Below are 21,608 nucleotides of genomic sequence, written 5' to 3' on the forward strand. Positions count from 1 at the left end.
TTTAATATGAGATTATTTTTTGTTTATATCACCAGGTTGACCTATTAGATTAAATAACACTGATAAATATATTAATTTTTAAGCAATTATTGATTGGAAAATACACATCAAATAAAGTTCAATTCCAAATATAAGAAAAAGGATATAAACAATTATTCAAGTGATTTACCGATGTACCACAAACTACAACAAAAAAGAAATAAAAAACTCTTTGTTTTGAATTTATGAGAGAAGGACATTGTGCCAAAAGACTCCCTCCTATAGTTGGGGTCCATTCTTTGATGTAAATGGGAACTTGTGGCTTTGGTTTTGTCCTTATTTATTTATTTATTTATTTAAGCTTTTTTTTTTTGCTTTGCTTTATCCTCCCTTTCATTCGTTTATTGGTATTGCCATCTGAAAATATAATACTGATGTTTTTTTTTTCTTTTTTAACTTCTGAACCCTCACATATTTGCAAATAGATAAATTACAGTATAAAGAGAGAGAGAACATATTTTAGCAGCTGCTTAGAACTGATGTGTTAGGTCATGCTATGTTCTTGGGTTGATGAAGATCCATCTTTCTTTTTTCTATTTTAAAAAAAAACTGATAAACACACCACACTCCATTTCATAGCTTACAAGCAATAGTTGTTCCCGAGCTATCCAAGGAAGGATAAGATTTGAAGTTGATTTCTTATATGATAGCTAAAGTCTTAACTAATTGTGCTAATCCTGCATTTTTATCAAACCTGGTCTAATAACTTGTTGATTTGAAATTCAATTTGGACTGGATTTGTTTTTGAACTAGTTAGGAAACTTACACGATGATTTTAAAAAAATATTATTTCCAAAACATCATCATTTTATTTATAAAAAACTAAGACTCTGATCACCGATTGATCAGCAAATTTACCTGCTCAACGGCCCTAGGACAAGGTATTATAATTATGATGAAGAGAACATTCCCACTCCATGAGACTAGCGCTTGGCATCCAAAATGCTGTCCCCAAATTAGTGTTGCAGCTTCAACATTTTCATGGTCCAATCCATAAATTGCATACAGCACATCTTCAAAAAGGGTATATGATTGTATTAAATTAAAGAAACCAAACAAGATGCCGAAAAAGTAGCCTACAATATACATATGCCTGTAGCATAAAGCAACCTAGAAAGCAACAAGCCACTCCGCATCGGACTCGAGATTAGTTCTTCAAAATTCCACTTCAAGGAAATCAAACTCCCTACCGGTTGCCAATGTACTCTGAGCTCTATATGATAATATTCTACCAGAAATAGCTCCCATTTAATTGTGATAGGACTCTCCTTCAAATCTTATAAACCAGATGATGCTGAAGGGATTCACAGGTAAACTTGTTTAACTTATCTACAGGGGTTCAAGAGATCCACTTTTGAGTCTCTCCATCCTGGCTTGAAGACCAGACAATGCCTTCTCATCCATGGGAAGAACCCCGCTATGTAAAGGATTCTCCATACCCATCGCATCTGGCGCACGAAGAATCTGACTTGGCAGTCCATTATTTAGGTTCTCATTCACAGACATCAAGGGCCTGCTTCCTGAATCGGGATTCCCAGTAGCAGCAGCTAACTGCATGCTCTTCATTCTCTCTCTAATTGCATCTAATGTCCCACTGGTTACTGCAACATCAACACAATGCGTTCCATCAATGAAAACAACCAAAAATATAAAGCTAGTGTTTTTGTGCGTGCGTGTGTGTGTGTGTGTGTGTGAGAGAGAGAGAGAGAGGCTTAGTGAATTTACCTCCACCAATAAGCTTCTCATTTCTTTGGTCACCCAAAGAATTCTCTGAGACGAGACCTCTAGATAAAAAGGCACTAACTGCTCTGTTGTCTTCAGCATACGAGGAAGGAAGATGAAAGTTTGTTGTTTCGGGTTTAACATGCAATGGTTTAGCATCATTTAAGGAGTTTGTATGCACAGGGGAAAGGGGTTGCAAATCAGGGGAAGAAACATTTAAGGCGGATGGCGGGGGGGTTGAAATTGGCAAACTAGAAGGTGTCCTTCCAGCAGCAGTATTCTTCTCCATCTGCAATAAAAGCAATGTTTGTTGGCAACTTGATCTATGACACTTCCACACACAATGACATGATTGAGGAATTGCATACCTGAGCTAGACCATCTCTGATGTAAGTGCGAAATGCCTCACTAGCATTTTGGAGTTGAGCAAATATATCAACCTATGATTTGGAAAAAAGAGGAGGAAAAACTGAAATGAATAAGCAGCTCATGGACCCAATGCCAGAGCACTAACCATAGCAAGCCCCTAATTATCTATAGGAAAAAGAAAAAAACAGTACAATCACTCTACCGATAGACACAAAAACATCAATTACTGACCTTAGGATATAACTGGGTGATGCGATAGAGCTCATATAGACCAATGGTGCAGGTTTGTTTGTCACCAATTTTCTTGAAAATGGCAGCAAGTTCTTGCTGCAGTCATGGTAAAATCAAATAGGTATTATAGAGAAGCAAAGAGAGGTAAAGAGAGTGGATGAAAGCAAACAAAACTAGTTTGATTTATTAAGTGCAGACAGCCAAATTGTTTGAGATGAAACTGGGAAGTTGATACCTTCAACTGAGCCTCAGCAGAATGCGTGGCAGGTGATGAATTGTTGGCTGCAGAATCACCCCAATGATTTTGGCCCACAGGAGCTGTCGAGGTCAACATTCTTGCTGCAGCTAAAGTCTAAAAAAAAAAAAGAAGCAGGATGAGTAAATACACAACAAAGTTGAATAAATGCAGGATTGCACATTTCTTAACTTTGTACCTCAAGATTAAGATCAATGTAGGCAAGAATAATTGGCTGGGGTTTCATGTCGATAGGAACCATAGATAGGTGACCCTTTATTGCAGCTCCACGAAGCTTAACAAGTTCATGGAGAACAGTTTTCACCATACGCAAAGGCTTGTCATCTGCTCCAGCTCTGTTTATAAGTTGAGAAAACACGTAGAAAGAGGGAAGTCAGATCAATTAAGAGACCAAAAGGAAAGGTAAATATAGATGCTCTGGAGAAATCAAATGACACAATCTAACAAGAACCAAGCATTATCATGGAAAGGGGGGATCAATAAAACACACCTTCTCCTGATTTCTTCCATACCCAATTCTTGTAGGTAAATATGGATGCTCTGAAGGATGCGGTCAAGATCAACATCATATATAGTAGTTTGAAGAACCTGAGTAACAAAAATCAATCTATGACATATCCAACAATAATAAACAATGGTTAACAAGCTAAACAGTCGAAAACACAATCATGCTTTTACTAGTGAAGTTACAGATGCTAACAATAGTGTTCGGAAAATTGCAACTGGAAGAGGTTAAGGGTAGATATCACCCTTGCCAACTCCATGGATGGTAAATAACATTCCAAAATAGGGTGCTACACTGTTTCAGTCTACCATAAATAAAAATTATGGGCTAAAAACATCAATCAACTCCATAAGGGGACATATGAAGGTTCTTAATGGCACCAAACAAATCAATTCACCCCTTCGTTCCAATTACTTAATTTAACTCTTTCCTTGCAAATTTCTCCAGTTTTGGACAACATGACCGAAGTGATAACATGTTAAGACTCAATGGCCGCCATTTTGGTATCAAATTTATTTCACAAATCTCTTTTTAACATGTTAATGGTGTTCACACTTAGCCAACTGGGTCTACCCACTACCTCCCAAACTACTCGCACATACCAGGAGCATGACTAGATTTGGGAAAAGGAAAGAAAAAACAAGAGTGGGAAGGGGAAATTGCTGATTTAAAAACAACTGAACTAATATTTGTAGCTGGAAAATATTCCATTCATTCTTTCCCTCTCTCTCTTACAAAGTTTGTTCCCTTTTGGCAATTACACTTTTGGCTCAAATTTCAACAATTAAGCACCTCAAAAGTTGCAGTAGAAAAACAAAAGAAGCAAGAATATGGTATTACTTTTCAACCATTCGCCGCCAGAATTAATTCCAATTGAAAGGTAAACTGTTCACAACTTTTCTCAGCATCCAAAAGAAAGTCTGAAAAACCAAACTTAAATCAGCTGATTTTAGCTCCCGTGTAATTTATAATGGAGCTTCCACAAGGCCAAACCAGAAACAACTTTTCAGATAAGTTTTTCAGAAACCACATGCAGGATGTGCGAGAGTTGGATTCACCCCATGTCTAACTTCCATTGCCATGTGAGCAAATGTTTTCAAAATAAATTCCATCAAAAACGATTGTGGCTGGATCTAACAGAAGCAATGAAGAGCTACAAGAACCCCAGAATGTCCTTGAAATGTGAGCAGTTTCCAAATGATGACAAGCTAGGTCAGCACTATTATAGTTCCGGTAGCAAAGTCGCACTCATCCAATCTAATAACTTAATGTTCGAGACTGCCTATAAATCATTTTGACCAAACAGACAGTGCATTACTAGACCTTTTCAAATGCACTCATAATTTTGAAAATCTACTTAATAAATAAAATTCGGGTTCTAAATGAAGTCAGCAGGAAGATGGCATCAAGCACTGAAATATCAAATATATTACCTTTGTGAGTTTGATAAGGCATTTTACAACAAGGTCAGAAAACTTCTGATTCCTGATAGCAAAGGTCTCAGCTGATGCAGGTGAAGGCCACCTTGTCGGATCCAGTGGTCGCAACAGATTAATCAGCACAACAAAGGATGAAGTTCGATCTGCATTATCCTGTACATATGATGGTAAGTTAACAAAAATTGACTTCTTCAAGCCAAAAAGTAGGCACATCATTGGGTAAATGTTCACCAGAATCTTAAGCATCAGCACATTCAATGCCTTTAGGAGCTGGCTGCCATCATCCATATGTGGGACCCTTTCATCCAAAAGCCAAAGTAGAAGCTCCGTTATCAGACTGTCAAGAGTACTCTCTTTGACAGCATAAGCAAGAATTTTATTTTGAAAAGTCTGCAGAAAAGTACAGATAGTTAAAATGTTATCAAGAAATAGATCTCAATCATGGATGGGGTTGTGGAGGAAAAGGATCATTTGAGGCAGCATGGCTCTCCCTTTCTTCCACCATCCAGACCACCATACACTCAGAAATAAAGAGTACATGTATTGTAGAGGGATGTTCCGGGCAAAAATTACCTGCATGAGTGTATTAAGTACATATTTACAAGCCCGTGATGAGGCTCCAGTCAAACTGAAGTCAAAAGTCCTCGATACCTGATCAATATAGAAAACAAGGAAACAAGTGAGCTTTGGCCGACCAAGCTGGTATTAAAACAAGCTAGTTCACATCTAATTTTGAGGAAAAAGATATCAGACAGCTTTCATGAAACAATAGTCACCTTGTTTGCCAAGCATGAAACCAGTTTGTCTGCATCTTTCACAAGTTCATCCACAGCACTGCCTTCTGCATCGTTTGTGGCCTGTGCCAACTCATGGCAAACAACTTTCATACCTTCAACGGACTGCAAGTAGAAAATACTTATTATATAGTTCAGGACCTCATCTAACAATAGAACAATCATGCAAAACAATTGCACATTGGAAAAAATAATAAAGAAACTATGTTATGAATACAATTAAAACATAACATTTTAATTCCCATGGCAGAGTGTCATCACATACTAAACCAAATAACATCTGGAAAGAATATATAATTAATTTTAGACATATTAAAGAATACATCAGCTAGCCGTAAACAATCACCTAATTACAAGGCAAGTGGAGAACACGCATGAGTTGGAGATGGACATGCATAAGACAGTTGAACAGATTATTCAACATGACAGTACTCTTAACCTAGAAAAAAGAAACTTAAATAGCAACAACTTTGCAAAACCAAATATGACCAATATATGGAAGTGAGTGTTCAGGCAGAACCAGTTATCTAAGAAGCATATGCAACCACGCAAATTCAAGCCATTAAAAAAAAACACACAAAGAGCTGGCTATAAGATAAAATTATGCAACACATGCAAACAAAAGAACTCAAGAAACAAAGGATAAAACAGTGAATTATAGATTCACAATTGAACATAATCTGTGTGGATCTTGTTGTATTAAGTACTGAATCCTGAGATTCATATATCTAGGCTAATTGTTCTTTCCTGCCAAATTTGGTTTTCTAGCAAGACAACCTTGGCCGCACATTCCCCACAAAAATCACATATACTCCAAGGCAATGCTTGCAACTTGAAACAATGCACTCTAGTGACTAGAAAGGATCGAAATGAAATCAATGAAATCAGCAGAAAACCTGCTCCGGGGAACCAAAAGAAATGATGTCCAGAGCTTCATTCCAGTCTGCAGGGCCATTGGCACTCACGAGTGCACGGGGCATCATATGTCCTTCCATATGAAGCTCCTGAGTCCCATAGTTTTTCCTGCAAATGACAATTGACACTTAAGGAGAGAACTTAAAAATTCAAAATGCCATTAATGAAAAAAAGTACAATGATGATACCTGGCTATAATAGGACCAGAGACTGATTGTGAAAGTTCCCCACTCTGTTCTGCTATATCAGACCTGAGTACAAATAAGGAATTTAAGGTCAGAAGATATAACCAAAGTCAAAATATAAGCAAGTCAGCAGCTTCTGAGCCAAGAGTCATAATTTTCAACTTCCGATTTACATTCACTTGGCATGGAAAACTGGGTAGATGTTATATCAATACCAGTAGAAGAAAGAAGTTCAATAAAAGAATGGTCAAATAAACAATTTTTTCACAGTAATAATCTTAAATAGGTCACATTCATAAATCATAATACTAACAAAATAGAACTCCAATAGAAATGCAATGCAAGTATCATAAGATACACACCCATTTTCCCTAACAGAGCGCCTTAAAGCAGCTCTAGCATCACCAGGGCGACCTTCCTTCCTTTTTTCCATCTCTCGTACCTACAAAAAAAATCATGATGAGTGCACTGAAAGTGGAAAAAGGATCAAAGCACCAATATACACTCACCTTCCACTTAAATCTATCATCTATCATGCTTTTCTGAGCGTCTGTCAGCTTCCCAAGAAATCTCCAAATGTCCTCACCTGTTGAAGTAAGAGAGCAACAATTAATACATGAACTGAGAAAGTAAGAATGATATTACTGTTACTTGAGTACATAGTATGCATCTGTGCCAAGCCAATGGAGATTCCTAACACTAAACTTTCAATATTAGCAATCCTACTGCAACAATGATGTGACTGGTTATTTCATGGTATCAGCACATACCAAGAATCTTGTAACCTGTAGCCAGTGTATTTAATGCAGCTTTTCTAGTTTCACCATCACGCTCTGCTGTCAAGCTTGCAACAATTTGCAAGGATTTTAACTGTCCACTTATCTATAGGGCAACAAAATACAGGGATAGGTGTGAGCAAAAAAAAAAGTGAATGACAATGACAGCATAAAATATCTAATTATACCTCAGCCCCATGATGATCAATCAAGAACCCAACTAGATCTGCACACTCAATTCGAGTACGGTTGTTTTTAGAGCGCAAACCCTCCAGAATGTAAGGGAATGATTTTGCTGCTGAATATGCTTGCACAATTTGTTTGGTAAGCTCACGCATTTTTTCTCGCACTTTCTCAATGTTATGCCCCAACTGCATTTCAAATATAGTATGTTAAAACTATTAAAAGTACTTTCCCATCAGTGAACAGAATCGTGGCATCCAAGAAAAAAATAATGAATATTTTCCCAGATGCACAAAAATTCATGCTACTGAAGTCTTAGTAGAACCTTTTCAATCAAGCATGGAAGAAATATAGCTGCTTCAGATTCACTCAATGTGTAGGCCTCATCCCGGAGCCGGTCAAAAAGATCAGGGAGAAAATCCAGCACCTGTCCATTTCAGGTCAAACTTCATGTGATCGCTTCTCATGAAGCATCATACTCAAAACATGAAGTGTGACACTACAATGACAAAAGGGGGGAAAAAAAAAGCTATACCTTCAATAGGCAAGTTGTGTTAGATTTACAAAACTGCAAAACAAACCACCTCAAAAGAATGTCCAAAACTTCAATTATTTCCTTTCCAATGGATGGAAGGGCCTGGAAAAAAAAAAAAAAACATACAAGTTTCAATTTGATAACACTATGCCGTGCTCAAGAGTAATCTCCAATAGTCAAGAAAATAGCCAAAAACCTTATGTAAGATCTCTAGCCCATCAACTTGTTTCTTAAAATCCGGACTTAGAAGTCGCCTGTTCAAATCCTCTCTGAAGTACTTCATCATGTCACTCTACAATTTGGGAATATGGCAAGAGAAATCTCAAAACGCTGGATAAGAAATCCAATATAGTTTAAAAGCAGCACTGTATAAAACCAGACCTCAAGATCTTGAACCTGTTCCATCCGTGGCTCTTCAAACTTAAACCTCCGTACTACCATTCTCTCCCTATCCTCCTGTGAATAGGCAAGTGCAATTGGAAAATGTTTAATCAATGCTATTTACATCAAATGAAAAATTCAATGTGTCATATCAACTACCTTGTTTGAGTCCTTGACATTCAATAATGCTTGTGACTGAACAGCTCTGTCTTGAAAAGACATAGTTGGCTCTGGCTTTGACCCTTTCATTGGTATGACTCTCTTATAAAGCCAAGACCATAAATAATCAATCTCCACATTGAATTTCAAAAAAATATAAATGAAATAGGAGAAACATACCGCAGATATCGATCTATTTGCATGTTTTGAGATGCCATTGGAAGCAGCTTTTCCAACCTTTACACTTGTTTTGGATGATGGCCCCATTGAAGTTGTTTTTGTAGATTCAAATGATTCTGATAAGCCATGACAAATTTCAATATGCAATCTCAAAACATAAGGCATGTGCATGCATGCAGAGACACAAAAGAAGTCATGTAAGTTACCGAAGGACAGACCTTGAAAACCACCTGCAGGTCTCACTCGTTCAAGAACAAGAGCCAACGCTGGCCCTTGAATATCTTTCAGATTCTTCTCAATCTAAGAACGAGGGTACACATATTAGGAAGTTCAGTGATCAATCAATACAGGTGAATGAGAAAAAAACACCAGAATAATAATAAAGCACTCACCATTTCTTGTCCACACACTCTCAAAATCTCAGAGATGCATGCTTCAGCTGCTTTTCGAACATCTGATGATTTATCCTAGCAAAAATCCCAGAAGAAATGTCAAGAATGCAGAAGGTGAGTCATGAAATATCTTTTTTCAAGAAAACTAAACTAGAACCTACCGTCATAGCAGAGCAGGCTGGTTTCAGCAAATGTATGGCATCAGAAAACTCACTTGATCCAGAAAGTTGCTTTGACAGCCAATCAAAAAGATCCTTGCGGCCTTCAGCACCAAGCTTAGTTTCTATCAGAGCTGCTGTGATGTAAGGAACCTAGAAACAAAGAAATGTCATTATACCAAACAACAAGAAACCAAAATACCCCAAAATTAAAATAAGACATGTTATCAGTAAATGCATGAAAAATTACCATTTTATCAAGATGAACAGCAGCAACCCAAGAATCTAAAGTATTCAGCGTGCATTCCCTCATATGTTTCTTATTATCCCCAAGACATTTCAAAATATCCGACAGAACACCCTGCAAAACCCAGCCAACAGTAAACTTGAGCTTTTTTCAGGACAACAAATGTAAATGTAAAGAAACACGCTCATCTAGAGCAGACCAACCTTGCTTGACTTTTCAACAGCCGGTCCCATAGCAGAAGCAACACCACCAATGGTAGTCAAAGCTGTCATGATTAAATTTTTATTGCTGTCATATAGACGCCCTCTAAGGGCACCAAATAATTCACCTGGCAACCAAATAAGATATTAATGATCAACACATTGCTAGTTGTAACAGAAAGGTTATTAGGACACTATGCATGTCTTAATACAGCTTTCTAACTATTCAAGTCCATTTTAAATTGAATGCATACCAGTTCCAGTTGGTTGAATGCGTTTATTAGCCTCCTCTAAAATTTTATTGACAGCTTCAATTGACTCCAGTCGAACCTGCAACATGGATTTAAGAGTCAAGATGATAACAATACCTGAGGGTTTCGCGAAGGTTATCATAACATTAAGTGAGTTTGCTTCATCAATATTGACAGCATACCTTCCAATCAGGACTTTCCAAACTCTTGATCAGAGTAGGTGTTATCTTTCCACTAATGTCTTCACGTGGCAGACTATCCAGCCCGCCACCAGAAACAGAAGAGGTGGATTCTGATGTCCTGACTGTTTTCTTAGGAGCGGCGGAAGTACCCTGGAGACGTGTAAAAGGATCAAGTAAACCATATAAAACAAACATTTTGAGAAAGGAATTTGATCTTCAGCTTCCCATTACCTCAAATGGATTTTTATCATACTCAGCATCAAGTGCACTCAGCAGTGCAGGTTTGACATCAGCAAGAAACCCTTTAATATCTGCAAACAGAAAGAGAGAGAGAGAGAGAGAGAGAGAGAGAGAAGAAAATACATATCAAGGATTCATGGCATGTGGAAAATTAATAATGATAAGATAATCACACACCTGGACCAACAAACTTATGTAAAGCACCCAAAAGTTTGATAGTTGCATTTCTGCTTGCGGCTACGCTTGACTGTAGCCCAGTATCTTTACAGAAATCAATTAAATCCTGCAAGATATGTCGCATTTCTCCTTAAAAACTGCAACTAAAGGATAAGAAAAGGAATAGAAAGATAATCTTCAGCATGTCGAGGAAGAGTTATTGGGAGGAAGAGACAGAAGAACCTTAAGCTTCAAATGTGACACACCAAAGTCATCAATTGCCAAAACCATCCAGAGTATTCCCTCACTAAGAACCTTTGGATTCTTGTGCTCTTTCATAATTTTGTAAAGCTGAAAAGGATGAAATTCCACAGATTATTCAGCAACAAATAAGAAAATGGTGATAGTGCTCTCTAAATCTGGTTCAGTCTTTGCATTATACTAGACCAAAAGCAAAGCAAATTGTGAAAGCAAGCACCTAACTGTAAGTATACTTACCCGGTCAAAAACAAATCCTGGACCCGCTGCTTCAGAGAAAGTGGTGAGGCACTTCATGGCATGAGCTCTGGTTTTAATATCCGCCACCCGTTCACTTATACCTGCAAATAGGCATGAAAAAAAACTTTGTAATTTATTCAATCCATTCACTAACAAGGTTAAAGAGGAAAAATCAACTTAGCACAGAATTGGGAGGGTTCACATTTATAGAAAAAATACAAGCAATCTTTCACAAAATACAGCTCTAGCTTCAAACAAAAGAATAGACAAATAGCACTTAATACCCACCTAAAAGGCAGAGCACTACACATTTCTTCGGAAATTTTGATGCAGTTGAAGCTAGGTAAGTAATAACTTCAATGACCTGTTGCTGAACCTGCAATTTGATTGTATTTCTTAGTATTACAACCATTACAGAATTGAGATTGAAATCAATCTGTTCATACAAAAATGTAAAACATCAAAAACATTTAAATACCTGAACATTTTTTTCATTCCATCCAGGAACAGCACAGAGTAAACGAATCAAAATCTCCACAGAATGATCAAGATTCTGTAACCCCTCCACTTGCAGTTTAAATGAGGATATTGCTGCAGCAATTTAAATGAAAAAAAAAGAAGCAAAATTAACCAATTAAACGCAGCTTATGTAACATGGTATAAAAAATAAATAATAGACTCCAGTGCACCAACATATAAATTAGCACAGTTAAGTGGACCAAGAGCACATCATCTCTTTGTAAAGAACAGCATTCTAATCAACCACCAATTAAAGACAATTTATACAAACACAAATATATATCCACTCATAAAGTTACAATCAAAACAATTTTACAAGAAACGGCCAAAGAAAATGTTAAATACATGTCAGGAAAAAAAACCTATATCCAAGCAATTTACCCACAACCAACATAGCATGAGGTAAATTCCACTGAAACAATACAGTAGCATAAAAATTGTCACCATATTTCACCATCTTTATGTTAGAAGAAAACCTGTTCACAGTGAAGCACCCTAAAGCATAATCAAATGTCCCAAGCAGCTTGCAACTAAAGATTTCTGAAATCAAATTAATAGATTTTTGTAGTCCAGTTTCAACTTTTTACATCTATAATAAAAGAAAAAAATAAACATTTAAAGCCTATGATAGACAAAAACAATCAACCTTCAGTTTTTGAAATTGAGAGTAAGCAATGGCATTGGAGAAGCTGAAACAACAGCTTTGTAAACCTTCAGTTTTTAATCCATGCATGAAACAAGCAAAAGATTCTTATAACATACCTTCCAACCGCTCTTTCCACACTGCACTCTTCAGTTGGGAAACAGTTTCTGCTTGAAGGAGAGAACCTAATCTGGTTTCAATTTCTTCAAGACTCATCTCTGCTGGCTGCAAATATCAAACAGAGAGCAAATCATGTATCAAAAACTATGAGAACAACTGACAATCAACAAAGAATGCTTTTAAAAACAAAGGCATTCGCCTGCCTCAACATCCTCAGGTGGTTCAAGTGCTCTTGAAGATTCTGCCCGCCCAGCACCATCTCCTTTCTTGCTAACCCCTGATTTAGTCGGCGCTGCCTTTTTGTTAGCAGCCTGACATAAAGAACAATAGCACAATCAGGAACCATCAAAGTGATAATGTCCCTTTGAGCAAAATTTAATGTGAATGATAAGAAAAACAAAAGAAAAAAAGTAAAAGAAATTCACAGCTGCTGGTGCAGGCCTCTTCCCAGAAAGCATGCTTGCCGCCGACTTTTTAACAAATGAGCCTTCTGATGTCTGCAAAAGAATTTATACAAAAAACTTTCTTAAGATCATGGTTTGAATGAAACTGAAAAGGCCAACCCTTAGAGAAATATCGAAGTGAGGTGCACAGAAAACACACTCAGGGAACTGAGACTAACACACGAGAAATTAAGAAATAAACTACTAGAAATATAGCAGAAAGATGGATAAGTCAGCTTTTTTTATAATAAAGAAACCATTGAAATGAAAAAAAATTACCAAGGAACATTAGAAATCAGCCAAAAATAACAATATTATTAAAAAACTCAATACATGTTTTCCTTTTATCTTTCAATTAAGAGCAGCTGGATCATGCTCACTGAATTTAGTGACCAAGAAACAAGGACCATAGTCAAAACATAAGGCCTTTCCCCTAAAGGAAATTATATGACTAACCACAGCTGGAGATTTCAAAATAAATGTCACTCTTCCATGGTGCACATCGCGCATATCTACCTCTTAAAACAGCTTTTTCTAGAAGTCTAATCAACAAAGTTTCTAATGGTACAAGCAAGACAGTTCTAGTTATAATGTAATTAATGACTCTCTTGCAAATGATAAAAGACAATCTAAGAACAAAATCAAGAATCATAAAGTCTCAAAAAATAAAAGTCACAGCCCACCTCTACTGATGACATGCTTCCACGAACAGCTTGGACTGGACCTGGCCATGGCACAACAAGCACGATCAACTAAATTAAATACAAAAATAAATATAGCTAAAGATTTTATAACCCTAAATTAATTGTTGTGATAGCATCATGGACATAAAAAAGGTGTGCACACCTGAGGATGCCACAGCAGGCACACCATCTCCTGAACCTGCTATCATTTCAGACAGCTTCTTTCTTCTCACATCATCAAGTTTCTCCAGTGATCGCTCCAAAGGCCTCATGCCAACCGACTAAGCAAGAATTTCAGAGTTACAATAGCAGTAGCTAAAAGTGAAGCAATAAATTTTCAATATTTTTCTTGAATGGAAATACTACCTTAGCTACTGCTGCTAACACTTGAAAGGCAGAATCCCTCACATCAGGAGTCCCATCATTAAGGCACTGCAAAATACAATCACTTCATTCGAAACTAAAACAAAAAAAAAAAGGAAAAGTGGCAGCAGATAAGCAAAATCTGTGCAATCCAACAGCTGCATATCTTATAGCTCCATGCATCATAACAAAAAAACTAATAGATGATGATCCATGAATAGTCCAAACCATAGGCCAGTTCCAATTCACAATGTAAAGATTGATTTTCTAATTCTCCTTCAAAATCTTATAACAGACCAAAGAGAAAAGCTTTGTTATCTGAAATAAACACCAGCTATTGAATATGAAATGCAATGTGGTGAAAATGAAATGGACACTAGCAACAAGCATGCGAAGAATTTCATTATACGCATTACTATAAGAGCAATGGATGCACTAACCTCCATACAGATAGGGACATAATCCTTGTGCACCTTCAGAATAACAGCCTTGTTACTTGTTTCAATACAAAATGTCACCCAGTTTAAAGTTAATGAGCGCACTAGAGGAACTTTATTTTTCACTGCTGTTTTGACATCTGCAGCAAAAGAAATCATTCAGAACCAAAACCACGTAACCCCATAAACCATGAGCCAATAGTGGCAAACAATTTACCGTATAAGCCTAAAAAATGGAAATCAGGGCATTATTTATGAAAAGAAAAAACTATATGGGAAAAGAAACACTAATTATGAAAAGAAGCTGCAAAAGAAAAATAGATTGAAAATGCAAGATTTTCTCCTCAAGAAGCCTAATTATGTTTTAACTATGCTCACATCAGTTATGAAATGTATTAAAAACAATAATGACAAACTTGTGGTGCCAATCCAAAACAAGCAGAAATATAAAACAAACAGAAATTTAAAGGATTAAATGACAAAGAGCAGGAATTGGTTAAACCAAATACAAAAAACTAAAAGTATAAGCTCTAAGGCTCAAACAACTTAACAGAGTTTATCAGAATATGAGAGTATTTGGAATGAATGGCGAACTTACCTTCAATGATATCAGCAAGATTTAAGCATCCAGCCTTATGCATCGCTTGCAGAGTTTGAGCAAGTGCCTCGGTGAGTGTGGGTTTTTTCTCTTTCAATTTTTCCTATTAAAAGAAACCATAGAAACAGCAATGTTGTCAGAGTTAGACAGGTAGTATTAAAAATTAAAAACTCATTTATCACACAAGATGAACGTGTGGACCAGTTCAACCCACTCAGGTAGCCAAGGTTTGAAAAGCATTATTGTGTGAGCATGTGTGTCATCATCAAAGTGTATATGGCTCTTACAAGCAATACAGGTAATAAGAAACGAGAGCTCCCAGAAAAATGGGTTCTTAGACCACGTGCAAGGTTGCCAATAGCTTGTATGGCTTCAACTGCAACAGCGATGTTCACATCTGTAATAAGCTGCAGGAAAAATCATAGTGAAGCATAGATCACAGAAACTTCAAGAAGGATAAGAAAGCGTCATAATAAAAGTCACCATGGACACAATAAACCAGCAGCATATATAATAAAGAAAAGCATTTGTAATCCTACAAGTTGAAAGCTCTATACCATATTGAAATTCAATGGCTATAAACAAATGCATTATACATAGTGAAGCTCTTTTAATGGGGGGGGGGGGGGATTATACTTCCGGTAGTAAAATAGATCACAGATACAACAAGAAGGATAAGAAAGCATCATAATAAGTCACCCTGGACACAATAAATCAGCAACACAAATAATAAACAAAAGCATTTGAAATCCTACAGGTTCAAAGCTATATACCAGGTTCAAGTTGCCATATTGAAATTCAATAGTATTCGATGGCTATGCGGGAAATGCATAACACAATCTCCATATAAAATATCTTAGAATCAGATCATCGTGGTTAGACAACAATCATGAACTTTTATCATTATGACAACACTCAATCTTAAAAAAGAGAGAAAAGCACGAGTACAAGGTTTTCAACAGCCAAATTATGTAACCTCATAATAACCTTGCGTGTAAGGCTAATGACAAGTATTTGACTTGGCACCAAATTTCAAAAATAATTTTCCTAATTATATTTGGGTTATGTAGGTTCTCATCTCTTCCACAAATTGACCAAACAAATGCACTTCACCAGAATCAAAGTCAACTATTTGTCATCCAATTAAATTTGTTTTTTTTAACAAAAATAACCTCATTTACCAGAAAAGGAGATAGAGAAAGCAAAAACAAAAAAAAAATGGAAAGGAACACAGAAATTCTAGCAAAAAATATAGTAACAATAAAAAGGGAGATGATTATAGGTAATTTAAAATGGTTGTTCCAACTTTAAGGAAAAAAATTACCTTCTTCAAAGTCCGACAAACTTCAGAGAAATCACCAGGTGCTATCCTCTTTGTGGAAGCAAGCTTCGTCAGCTCTGCAACAGCCTCCTTTCTTTCTGACCATTTGGTGGCTTTCTAAGAGGTGGACACAAAATGTTAAAAAATAGTAACCAACAAAACTTGAATATTTAGAAGATGATAATAACAAGTTAGATAAATCCAGAACACTTAAAACATGAAATAAAGAAGCAGGAGCACTGACCACTCCATCCCAAAATCCAGCCTTCTCCAAAGGACCCAAAATATCAACCGGGTCTACAAGGTCATACTCATCTATTTCTTGATGAGCTGGAAGTCGTACACATACCAGTAATGGCATATCAGTCAATTGAGAATGAATGGTTAAAATACTATGGGAGAAGTTAAATCACATACCTTCAGCAGCAACTTCTTCAGATGGACCAGAACCCACAACTTCTGACACCCCTTCTGGCTCTGGTTCCTTGTCTTGCTCAGATCTGATCACATAAGCATGTTAACTCTACATTCCAACGAAAGCATAACAGAATGGACTTCCAACAGATATATATCCTGTTTTTTAAACTAATTGATAAAGGGAGGGAAACTGTGCATTGCCTAACAGCAGATCTAGAATAACAAACTTGCAAAGGTACATAAATCAAACAAAACCAGCACCAACCCAAGCTATAGATAATGATAAGTAACAAATTAATCATTGGGAAAAAGGAGACAGATTTAACAATTGTGACATTACAACCTTAAAATTATAATTCCAAACCAATCATGTACATCAATAAACATTACAACAAGCTTCAAACCAATGTTGTAAATTACAATACAGAAACTTAAAACATATGATCAATTCAAAGCATGGTAATGTTGGAAGAATGGAAGCTTAAAGCCTAAGGAAATATCTCAGGAGAACTACAGTACCTCTAGTAAAAAGCATGAAAGAGTAGAAAAAGGCTCTTGTCTAGATTTACCTAATCTTACGGGATGGCTTAGCTATCCCCGTAACATTAACAAGCTCAGCCTCCAATTCTTTTTTCTTCAAGCAGGAACATGGGGGAACAAAGGGAAAAAATGTCCATTATAATATATAGGTAAAATGACAGTGACAATGTCATGCAAATTAATGAATATATTTGTTGTACCATGGTATCTCGCATCTTCTCAAAGAGAATTGATTTCACAGGATCTTTTCCGATCCACCGACAAAGCTCAAGAGTTAGTCCTTTAGATGATGCACGGACATTTTGATCCTGGTGGTCAAACAATTCTGGAAGCATCTTTAAAATCCTCTTTGGGGGGACAACTTTGGCTCCAAAATCACTGTTAGCAAACAGAACAAAATAACAGGGACACTTAGACAAATAAAAGAATCAGTGCTTTGCAACAAAGAAATATTGCTTACAAACCTTAAGGCTTGAAACATAACATCTATAGCAGGCACCACAGCTTTGGCAACTTTGTTCTTAATTGCTTTCTCCATTGCATCCTACAATCACCAAACAATTAACTATCTTCAGAAAAAAAATAATCAGGTTTATTCACGCTAGAATTTCTTAGCCTTTGGTGAGCAAAAGGCCTCCACAACAAGCAACAGCTAGAAACTATGCTAAACAAACATAGATGGTAAATTTTATGGAATGCAAGAAGGAAAAAGAACTTAGAACACAGTGAAAAACAAAAGAGAGAGAAGACAGAGACAGAAAACTGCTGATTGTAACAAAATCCTGAAGCAAAATAAAAGAAAGGCTACAAGCACTGATTCACATTCCAAAATACCAGAGTGTAACAGTCAGATACACTCAATATCAGGGATTTTGATATACAGTAAAAGAGACTGTCCAACTTTGTGCCACTTTCCAAGAGTAATCAAGTCTGTTCAAAGAATCTTAAAGCCTACCTACTTGTGCAAGTTCTTCAAATTCTAACTACAACGATGAGATTACAAAGCTTGCAGTTGATTTTTCCCAACCAGAGCACAATCATTCAGTCAACAAGAAAGATTCTTAATTTCAATAAATTAAGGCTCACTGATGTACCACACAGCCTTTGTGGGACATAAATTCAATTTTTTCCTACTACATGGAGATTCAAATACTAGAGAGCAGAGGCAAGTTACAATTTTAAATTATTACTTAAGAAAGTTTCATCAACAAAACTAATAATTAAAAGATCAGGTAGCACAAGAAAGCTCATGTAGTACAGACCCAATTTACAACTTCAATTTTCATTTCTGTTTTTTGAGTACATGTGCATATACAACTAAAGGTAAGATGAGATGAATACTGATGCAAGTAGAAATGTAAATCACCCCATGTAAATGATCCTAAAGGACAGAGCATACCTAAATTAGAAAAAGGTGAACCAATTAATAAAAGGCACCACGCTCAATCCTTGACAAGCCACATCACCAACCTCCAAAATTTTGAGGTGCTACAGTAGACAAAGGTCAATGTTGTCAAAGGAAGCCCAACTAGAAATGGAGGAGGAAAGGTGAGCCTGAAACAGCTCTGTTATACCCTCTAAGTGATGCACTGCATTGATCATTTTTTGCTCTTTTTCTCAATTATGTCCATTCAATGTACTAGAGCAGATTGCATAGCTAACTTCCGTTGTGCCTTTAGACAATTCTTAAAGTGGATGAGAGCACTACATGGAGAGAGTTGTAGAAGCACAACTTTTTCCCCAAGTGGGCATCCTAGAATAAGAATCATCTCTTCTGTTATTTCAGAAAACCAATAACAAGCCCTCAGTGAGAACCTAGTTAGGTTTGGCTCTGTGAAATGTGGCAGTACAAATTTGAGGTATGACTTTGCTAACTCCCACATTTGCTTATGAATAACCACAAAAATACAAGCTCACACCGTTTAGTCAGCCTCTATATAATCAACAAGCCTATCCTGTTATGCTTAGGGCGCCTTGGATATTGAGGCACAGTCATTTCTAATTTAAATCCAGCACCCAATTTACAACACTAGACTGGCATGGTTAATTTTGCAAAAAAATCCACTTAGTAATGCTAATAAAAATGAATACTTTTAGCTGAAAATCTCCAGAGCATCATAAACTTAGGAACGAATAGGAAACCAGCTGAAGAATGGTGATAATTATTACACTGATATGTGAAATGGACACGAAGCTACCATCAATCCTACAACTAATTAAGAATCAAATACCAACATGACACACTGAAATGTCAACAAAACAGTAAAATAGCAATAAAAAACAACTACCATTTTAGTACAGGCAATTAAAAAAATATATCAAAATTTGTTCAATTTCAGTAAACATTATAACAATTCATTCATTCATTATCAACAAACAATTAAACAAGAGAAACATTCCAACACTAAACCATAGCAAAAAAAAATTTAAAAAAAAATCAACCAAGACCAACACGCATTTTCACTCTTTACTAAAAACCATAAAATCACTCACCAAAAAAACATCCACAGCTTCCAACTCCACCCACAGCATAAACGCTGCCTGCGCTTTCTCCACAGTCTTTGGCCTACCAGTAAGACACTTGGCCACAATCGCATCACACACCTCTTTCGCATACCTACACACCAGCACCACAACAACAACAAATCAAAACCCACAAAAAAAAACGCATGCAAAAAAAATAAAAACAAATTCCACCACCTTCCAGCATCCGCATCGGCAGCACGTAAAAACGCAATCAAAGCATCGAGCGCTTTCTCCTGTACAGGCGCATTCGAATCCGCAACCGTTTTCCTAAACAATGGAGCTAACAAAAAACCGCAACAAAATTAATCCACATTTGCAACACAAATAACAGATCTGAAACCTAAAAATTATATAAAAAAATATTAGAAACCCTAACTAACCGAATTCACGAAGTCTGGAGTCTTTAGGATCGGAAATGGAATCACAAAGAGAAGCCAAATCGATATTGGCTTCGTTTCTAACTTTCCAGTTCTTGTGTAACAACCGATCTTCCCATGCCAATTTCTTCGCTTCCTTTAACAACTTCTCTTCTTCCGACATTTTCTTTCTTTTAGATCTCTCGCAATTTCACTGCGGCGATTTCTCTGAATATTTTTCTTCTTCTTTTTTAAGTTCCTCTCGCCGGCGAGAGAGGGTGGAGGAGAAATGACAAAATCAGGGTATGGATTAGAGAGGGGGAGAGTACGATAAGTTTTTTTATTTATTTATTTAATGTTGCTAAATCAAAGATCATGAGAGTGAGAGGGCTATTTTGAGATGTACGTTTTTGAATTTGGAGAGGTTTTTCGACGCGCGGTGTGGGGAGTTGAATGCACGTGTTGAGGGAAGGGGATTGGGGGGGTGACGGTTGTTTGGGAGGAGGGGATGGTGGGGTTAAAAAGGGAAGTGACTTTGGGCAAATTGTTAAAATGGAAAGAACGTTAAAGGTTTTGAAATAAATTTATTAAGGCGTGTTTTTATGGTTTCTTATTTTATGTTTTTTTCTTTTTTTTAAATACATTGATTGGTGGAGAAAATGTGTTATTATTAATAAGAGTAGCATTATAAATTTTTAAAGGGATATCATTGTAAAATATTTTTCCAAACAAAACAAAAGTAAAATGTTTTTGTTTATGAAATATTTTGCTATGATATAATTACACTTTCAAGCATCCTTTTTATGTCTCTTAAATTAACACTTAGATTTTAAAACTGTGGCACACACTCCCAACATCTTAGAAAAGAGATAAAAAAACAGCATTTTTCTTCAAAACTCACATCAGCACTCCCAACAACTTAGCCAGAAAAGAGATAATAAACAGCATTTTTCTTCAAAACTCACATCAAAAGCAAAGAGACCATGAGGAGGAGGGATCCCCACATTTTTCAATTTATCTTTGTTTTTATTTGTTCAATTGCATCTCCTAATCTTAAATATAATAGATAATCTCTATGATTGTTTGAAGGCATTATAATTATAGTAAATTTAAGTTATAAATTATTAAATATTTTTATTCATTTATTATATCATAGCAAAATTATTTTATTATTTAATAGCTTAACTAACTATATTATTCACTACATTATTGTACAATTATAACTCAAAAAGTGACTTGTTTCCTCAATAAAAAATAAATATTATTTATTTTGCAAGAAATAAGTGATTATGATTGACTTAATCCAAGGTACAAATTTGTATTATTTTTTTGTAAATTAGCCAATTGCTTTATAATTATGATAGTTATTTATATTAAAAAATCATATTTGAGTAATTAATCTCATTGCACTGCAAACACTATCTTATCTTCTTCTTTTTAAGAGTAACTAATCTCATTTCACGATAAAAGTTTTTTTTATTTTACTTTCCTTTACTATGCAATCAACCAAGTCACTAGCCGCTCTAAGGATGTGAGAGAAGGTGATGACTACAAAGAGTTAGAAGAATATAATTGAAGTGTAATGAGGTTCGAAGAAATTCTACTTGGTCAAGGCTTTTCTAAAGCATCGCAGTGATTTTAAGGATTTA

The 21,608-nt window shown here is 36.1% G+C and overlaps 1 protein-coding gene and 1 long non-coding RNA gene across 2 annotated transcripts; one reads left to right on the forward strand and one right to left on the reverse strand.

Annotated features, from left to right (window-relative positions):
* Window positions 1–1,004: 1,004 nt before the first annotated feature.
* On the reverse strand, window positions 1,005–20,332 carry LOC105115303 (protein MOR1-like). The gene is made up of 54 exons (XM_011012137.1): window positions 19,984–20,332; window positions 19,778–19,883; window positions 19,571–19,694; window positions 17,542–17,621; window positions 17,278–17,455; window positions 17,107–17,171; window positions 16,538–16,620; window positions 16,365–16,450; window positions 16,124–16,237; window positions 15,087–15,206; window positions 14,800–14,902; window positions 14,205–14,341; window positions 13,768–13,833; window positions 13,565–13,682; window positions 13,402–13,442; window positions 12,701–12,772; window positions 12,479–12,586; window positions 12,275–12,380; window positions 11,472–11,584; window positions 11,282–11,369; window positions 10,994–11,094; window positions 10,739–10,846; window positions 10,517–10,622; window positions 10,331–10,410; window positions 10,100–10,249; window positions 9,921–9,996; window positions 9,670–9,794; window positions 9,470–9,580; window positions 9,223–9,372; window positions 9,062–9,136; window positions 8,888–8,969; window positions 8,670–8,785; window positions 8,490–8,591; window positions 8,331–8,405; window positions 8,146–8,241; window positions 7,950–8,051; window positions 7,740–7,841; window positions 7,420–7,602; window positions 7,226–7,337; window positions 6,965–7,041; window positions 6,818–6,897; window positions 6,459–6,521; window positions 6,252–6,378; window positions 5,338–5,460; window positions 5,135–5,212; window positions 4,793–4,951; window positions 4,556–4,714; window positions 3,108–3,205; window positions 2,796–2,952; window positions 2,597–2,713; window positions 2,362–2,457; window positions 2,130–2,201; window positions 1,765–2,050; window positions 1,005–1,640 (listed from the first exon to the last, which is right to left on the reverse strand). The coding sequence occupies exons 1-54, from the start codon at window positions 20,141–20,143 to the stop codon at window positions 1,369–1,371; spliced, it is 6,084 nt and encodes a 2,027-aa protein (XP_011010439.1). The 5' UTR covers window positions 20,144–20,332; the 3' UTR covers window positions 1,005–1,368.
* On the forward strand, window positions 5,467–5,928 carry LOC105115302 (uncharacterized). Its single transcript, XR_840317.1, has 2 exons — window positions 5,467–5,601; window positions 5,713–5,928. It is a non-coding gene; the product is annotated as an uncharacterized LOC105115302 (long non-coding RNA).
* Window positions 20,333–21,608: the final 1,276 nt, after the last annotated feature.

This window comes from Populus euphratica, unplaced genomic scaffold (assembly GCF_000495115.2).
Source record: "Populus euphratica unplaced genomic scaffold, PopEup_1.0 scaffold674.1, whole genome shotgun sequence".
Lineage (NCBI taxonomy): Eukaryota > Viridiplantae > Streptophyta > Magnoliopsida > Malpighiales > Salicaceae > Populus > Populus euphratica.